Below are 6791 nucleotides of genomic sequence, written 5' to 3'. Positions count from 1 at the left end.
GGGATGGCTGATCTTTCCGCAGGCGCGTTCCAGATTACGCGATGAAAGTCATTTGTGAAAAGTTGAAGCCTGTCCGTCCTCTCAAAGCACTGCAACATGTAGACTGTGTTCGTATCGGATTTAACTTCAGCTCCCGGTTTGAGTCGGTGTTCTTTGCGTCAGCGGCGGTGCAGCTCGCTCCTCCCCTCACCGCTCCACACAAACACCAGTAACAAACCCAGTTCACCCACAGTGACATACTGGTTCTACCACCTTTCACCGCGTCGTGAACTGATGCAGGCTCCATCCTCAGATTTGTCTGTTGTTTTCAGTCTGGTTATCAATTCAATATCTTCAGGTGTACATTTTCCCCCCGACCCGCTCACCTCGCCGCACTGAAACACCGCATCACCAGTAGCTCTACTGGTGCGTCTTTCATCATGATCTACTGTTTAGGCAACAGACCAGCTTGTCTGCTGGTTTCTCTTGTGTTGGTACTTAAAAAAAAAAAAAAAACTCAATCCTAGAATACATTTTATAATACATTTATTAGATAAGAGTAAACAAATAATAAGAGTAATAAGCAAAAAATAACAATTGTATTATTCTACTGGGACTTTTCCAACAGGTAATATTGCTGCCATCATGTTAATTAATAAAAGTAAGGAAACACCACACAGTCAAATAAGACACAGAAACTGATCAGAAGTCTTTATTTCTAGCCATGTATTTACTTATATGTAATAAATGTGAAACAGCCATAAATCTGCAACCTTACACTGGTTTTTGCACATTGACGATTAGTTAAGGCATGAGCAGTGGAGGCAGATGCCTCCAGACAAGCAGGATGGCATGAATTAGTTCAACTTCATGATTAGACACAAGTAGATACAACGTCACACACACTAACTTTTCTTAATTAATATGCATAATGGGGAATTCTAATGGACACCTGGAAATGAATGGACTTAAATTCTGATTCTTGTACACTGACATTAACAGTACATGTTAACACAATCAAACGACAGCAGTAAACAGGTGACAGACTCATGAACACATTTCTCGAGCGCCTTTTGCATAAAGGAAGTGCATAGAGGTAAAATGGCAATGGTTCTGACAGTTGTTGGTCACCATTTAAAAAGCAAACACAACAGGAATGTGGCCAGCCTGTATTCTGACAGCACGTCTTATAACGAGAGAACACATTCTACTGCAGGTCTCCAGAAAATTCCAGTTTTGGAAGTCAGGATTCATTTTGGATTTTTAAGAACCGAGCTGAAGGCATTTATAAAACAAAGACAGCATTTCTTTCATATTCTGAGAGGCATGACAGGTCTGTTACAGTAAAACAATCATGTCTGGAACGACTTTAGCAGCTTACAAACACCAATTATGCCATTGATGATGTTGATGCTACTTCCATCTGTTTATCTAAATTTAAAGTTCTAAAAATCTAACCAGATAAAACACAGCTTTAAATTGCCCTCTGTGCATAATCTGCTTCATCACAAACCTGTGAATTAGATTAGAGGAACACAGAAGCAAGAAAAAAAAGCGTTGCTTTGACAATAATCCCTAACACCGAACTGATAACTGCACCATCCACAGCTGTTGGCCATGCAGGCACGTCTTTGTTTCAGGGGCTCAGCCAGCAGTGAGGGCTCAGTATGTGAGAGGACTCAGGATGAAGAGGCGATCCTCCTCCTTCCTGATCCACTTCAGCAGTTTGTTGACAGCAGAGACGGCCAAAGCCTTGGTCCCGAGTGGACTAAAGCAGAGGTAGAGCTCGAAGCCACTTGTCACCTGTAGGGTAGAAGACAGAAAAGACAAGGCTGATAAAATGAGTTATTGGAGGATTTCTCCAGTGCTTTGAGTTTTGATATGTAAAACTCTTAAAACAAAGAACCAAACTGACTACTGCACCACTGACAGACCTCAGTATGTCAGCGGTGAAAAGCAAAAAAGGGTCATTACACTGTAAGAGATGTTGTACTGAGTGCCTGTTACAGCTGTGTGGTTTCACACCATGTGCTCTCCAACATTACAGCATTACTGTATCTTCATCTACGTTATATTATAACACATACGAGTGATTTAAATAACTGCTGTTAGGAATAAATTTTTATATTTTAATGCAACAATTACCAAAATTCAGTGATGAACATATTATACAATGTTGTGATATTTTGGTAAAAACTTAGTCCATACTGGTTTTTCCTAATTTCACAATCTTTAAAAATGAAACTCTGTGGTGAAAATTGAGTCCCAGCAATTGTTACTTACTGTAAAAGACTGTTAGCATCTCGTGTCACAACACCAGACTTACCCATGCCAGCAGGTTTTCAGTTTCACTGCAGCGGTAGAAGGAGCGGAGAGGTCTGGTTGGATGGTGCAGGTGGCTGTGAAGGTCCTGGTACAATCCCATCAGCCTTTCCTGCTCTTCATCAGACTGGTACACTACAGGAAACTCTGGACTGCAGGAAAAGATATGAAAGTGTCTTGTCTTGATGCCAAGAATTAAAGAAAAAAAAGATTTGGACATGACATGAATTCAACACAAGTACAGCTAAAATGTCTGAGCAGACGTCATCCCCACCTGGTGTACAGCCCTGAGCTCTTCGATTTGTACAGGAAGTGCCTGAGCTCCGGGATGCCGACCTGCTCCACTGAATAGCTGGGACATTTAAGCGCCTCCTTCAGAGCCTGGTAGGCACTGCGCTTGCTCAGCCTCTCCAGGAACCGCTGCTTGCAGTCGGACATGTTAAAAAAGTCCTCTCGGTCAGTAGAGACCAGGATAAGACAGAGCTCAGACGAAGGCTCCAGGTAAGAAATGTGGGCATGGAAAAATCCTGCAGTGTTGAACTTTGGCAGACAGATCGGCGTCCAGCCTTCACCTTCTCGAAAGGAAGAGGAGGACCCGACCAGGTTGAAGACCAGGTGCAAGTCTATGTGGTGCAGGAACTGGTCCTTTTTCCTCACCAGAGTAACCAGGCGGTCCCCCGCCAGTAGGATGGAGAACACCAGGTTTTTGGATTTGGCGGCCTGCAGGCTTGATGAGACCACATCCCTGGCGGAGCTGGGAAGAGGCAGGCAGGTGACGGCGCTGAGCAGCAGACCGGGGTCTCGATCCAGCCGATGCAGCAGGTTGTCGGTGAGATACTCAGAACCGGCAAGCAGGCGACGCAGGTCGTAGTTCTGCTTGTGCTGGAAGATGTGGTTGAGCTGGGTGAGGGTCAGCAGGCTGACGATCTGGTAGTAGATGTACTGCAGCTCCCGCAGCAGCTCCTTGTCTGACTGGCAGGTGCGAGACACGCCCACCAGGACCAGCGGGCTCTTGGCGAGGAAAACTACTTTACAGCCATCTGACACACAGAATGTTGACAAAGTGGACATGGATGTGACATATTTCACAGAATGCACTTTTGACTTGCTTATTTTTACTTATGAACCACATCCTACAGCCATAGTATATCTGACCTGCATGGATGGAGCGGATGATGTTCTTCTCAGCCTCAACGAAGGATACAAGAGCCATCATCACCCCCATTGTGCTGGACAGAGCCTCCTCTGTTCCGTAGCGGGTGTAGATTGGTTTTCCAGCCTCGCTCAGTACAAACACGTGTTTCCTGTGGCTCCTCCATGCCTCACTGGACACGTCCTCCTCCTTCGTCCTGCTCTCTGATGAAATGTTGTTGCTGTGCTGCTCCTCTATGGTTTTCTCTCCCACCAGCACCTTGAGCTCCTCTGCACATTCTCCCGACTTGCCCAGTTCAGCCTCCCTCCCAGCCTCTTCCTCAGCCTCAGCAGTCAGATCCTCAAAAGACTGTGCATGGACGAACATCGCACTCTGCTGACCAGCACCTGAAATGAATATAGGGATAAATAATTGTCATGTTTATCAGTATGAAGCTTAAAAGTGTAAGGAATAAATAAGTACTATTAGGGGTTGTTTCTTTTCAGCTGCTTTGCATCTGTTGGCCTAACCCTCATTCAGGACTGTGGGAGACAGTCAGCCATGGTTCTCATTGAAACGCTTGGTGAAATGGCTGTACTGCTCTTTCATGGCAGTGGGGCGGTTTACCAGACGTACAGTACATTTGCCAAACCACCCACCTCGTCTTCATCCTTGAAGCCTTTGTTTGAAAGCGCTTCCAATAAGGCAGTGATTTCCATTTTGTGTGGCTTGTCCTAGTCTGCTTTTGAGCATGGCGTCCTCCTCACGTTGTTTGAAAACAAAGTTCGTCATGAAGTTGAGATTTATACTTTGAGAGTTTTCAAACAATATTTTTTCAGTTTTAAGAGAAAAGACTTCAGTGATGAAGACTAACTGGTCAGTTTGCCAAATGTACGTCTTGTTAACTTCTCCACCTCTGCCCAGCAGTGCACACTCACCGCCTAAGCTTTTCCATGGGAATCATTAAGGACTGTCTCGAAGCTAATGTTGGCCAAAAAAAAAGGTGGCTGACTGTCCAGAAAAGGCCAGAGTGAGATAAATTAACAGGCTTGCAGTTTCTCTCATTTAAAGAAGGAGAAGGAAGGCAAAGGACGGGACAAGTCTGATGATGAGTCAGCTAGACAACACTGCAAAAATGTGTTTATCTCTACTCAGTCGAGCAAATCCAGGAAACGCTCAATCATCTCTCCTGTCACAGTTGGATTTGTTCAAGTTGGACGTGACAGACCAACATACTTTCACAATGACAAAAATCTGTTTATTTTTAAAGACTTTGGGCAGGAGATGCCTATTATTGCAGTTCTTGGCAGAGAATATGGTCACGTTTCCTTCTTGGACTGTGAGTCTGGCATGGTCACATTACAGTCTATTCTCACAAACTAATGATGCATTCAGGTGCTCCTTGTCTGCTATCTAGTTTACTAGAGAAAACATTCCCCTCAAACAGCCAACAAAGGGGCATATAGATTATAGAGGGCACATTACTGTGATCATGTGTTCAACATTTCTTTGCACAAACAGGATGTGGATATTCATGCAGCGTGTATTCTCTCTCTCTCTCTCTCTCTCTCTCTCTCTCTCTCTCTCTCTCTCTCTCTCTCTCTCTCTCCCACTCAAACAGACTTCCCATATGTTTTCATGGTTACATCAATGTCAAATGGAGAAGTTTCACATTTGAAAATGGATTATTGACAAGGTCAAAACAAGGCGTGAGGGGAAGCAAGTCCTCTCATGGAGCACTTTTCACCCAGAAGAGCAGTTAAAGTATAACTCTCATGCTTTAGATGCATTTTGTCACAGTCCAACTATGTATTCACTGGAAACCATTATGATTGCAGGCTGAGCTTACTACGAAGATAATCTGTAGCTATTTTTTTAAAATGGGGCTGAATTAAGCAGCAATCATAGAACCTAAATTTTCACTGGATGCCAAAAGAGGAAATAACAAAAGGTTTAATTAAGCATAAATGACACTTTACAGAAGAGTTATTACTTTGGATTAAAGACAGTGGATCTGTTCTCATCCATGGACTGAAGCCTGACAGGCCCAACTGGAAGCTGTTTCTTTGAACGGGGGACACACTGCTGTACTGTAAACATTATACCCGTGTACTGTAAACATTTTTCATGTTTTGACATACATTCCCACAGGGGATGGCCCAGAGCATGGCATGACATTGAAAAGACTAGTGTGCAGGATTTAATGGCATCTAGCAGTGAGGTTGCAGATTGGAACCAACTGAACGCACTACACAAACACTACATGTATTTATTCCTCAACTTACCAAAGCCTAAAGAAGTCCAGGCAGACCTACAGTCTTTGAAGTAAGCATGAGAGAGCTGTTTAAAAAAAAAAAAAAAAAAAACTTGGTAGAGGCTAATTGCTGGGATTTGCATGTTGCTGCATTTACAGGCATAGTGGGAGTGGCAATTCCTGTTTATCTGAGCTTTCCAGACCTCTCAGAGAGACAACCATTCTGCAGTGGTTCAGGTTTTCAAGATTTCCATGAAACTTGGGTTTCACTGTGTCCGTCTGTCTTGCTGCTTACTGAATGTGGACCAGTCTCACCTGGTTCTGTTCCCACCACCAGACCTGGTGTGGGGCTGTCCGCCCTCTCAGAGCGAAGGCGGTCCACAGGAGCCAGAGTACCATTCTCCCATGAGACGACCGGCCTTTGGCCTCCTCCATCCATCACTACTACTTATGGCAGGCACACACACCTAGCAGGACAGACAGACAGACAGCTATGGGACCAAAGTTCAACAGCTACATAACTATGGCTGCATGCCAAGCTGGTTGTGATGCATTATTGTTATGGGTGCGCGAGTCATTAAGACGTTATGGTCTGACTGTAACCTTTTTTTCATGAGAAACTTTAGTCCCACTCTTGTTGCTACAATGTAAGACTGAACTGGAAGACAACAAACGACACTCTTGTTAGAGTATAACATTTCTTTTTCTTCATATAGTGTTAAATAGTGTCTCTTCTTCTGTTTCACAGCCTTCAGTCTGATATGCTGATGCAGAACTTCAAAAGCTACTCTGGTAGCTAACTTTAGCAGATAATCAGGAGTATCAAACTGCACGCTAGCTGGGTCTGGCTTCATTCTGACAGAGCTCTCTATCGACATGTTAAATTCATTACAAATGATTACCTTTCATTTCCAGAGCTGTCTGCATTTAACTGTTCTGCTCCACAACTCGCTTGTCACATTTATTGCAACTAGCTAACAAGCAGGGACAAGTCAGAAGTACTTCTCGCTCGTCAACATTGCCCTGTTAGATTGCGGAAGTAGGAATTGTGGGATTTGAAGTTCTCTTCCAGAGAATCGCTATGGAGTAGTTTACGGGCCGGTT

At 44.0% G+C, this 6791-nt stretch overlaps 1 protein-coding gene across 1 annotated transcript; it reads right to left on the bottom strand.

Moving 5' to 3' along the window:
* Positions 1–508: 508 nt before the first annotated feature.
* Positions 509–6715, bottom strand: mon1a (MON1 secretory trafficking family member A). Its single transcript, XM_076742163.1, has 6 exons — positions 6590–6715; positions 6003–6154; positions 3457–3840; positions 2576–3341; positions 2306–2453; positions 509–1782 (listed from the first exon to the last, which is right to left on the bottom strand). Exons 2-6 carry the CDS (start codon positions 6124–6126, stop codon positions 1642–1644), a joined length of 1563 nt encoding a protein of 520 aa, XP_076598278.1. The 5' UTR covers positions 6127–6154; positions 6590–6715; the 3' UTR covers positions 509–1641.
* Between the last annotated feature and the right edge of the window lie 76 nt (positions 6716–6791).

Source organism: Chaetodon auriga, chromosome 2 (assembly GCF_051107435.1).
Source record: "Chaetodon auriga isolate fChaAug3 chromosome 2, fChaAug3.hap1, whole genome shotgun sequence".
NCBI classification, from domain to species: Eukaryota; Metazoa; Chordata; class Actinopteri; order Chaetodontiformes; family Chaetodontidae; genus Chaetodon; species Chaetodon auriga.
The sequence above is the reverse complement of the archived record's forward strand: the minus strand, read 5'-3'. Positions and strand labels throughout refer to the sequence as shown.

Excerpts from the sequence above, each read along its gene's own strand:
- mon1a (XM_076742163.1), bottom strand. The coding sequence starts at position 6,126 with ATGGATGGAGGAGGCCAAAGGCCGGTCGTCTCATGGGAGAATGGTACT. Across the intron at positions 3,841-6,002 it reads GGTGGTGGGAACAGAACCAG|GTGCTGGTCAGCAGAGTGCG; the intron begins GTGAGACTGGTC and ends TATTCATTTCAG. Across the intron at positions 2,454-2,575 it reads AGCTCAGGGCTGTACACCAG|TCCAGAGTTTCCTGTAGTGT; the intron begins GTGGGGATGACG and ends CTTTTCCTGCAG.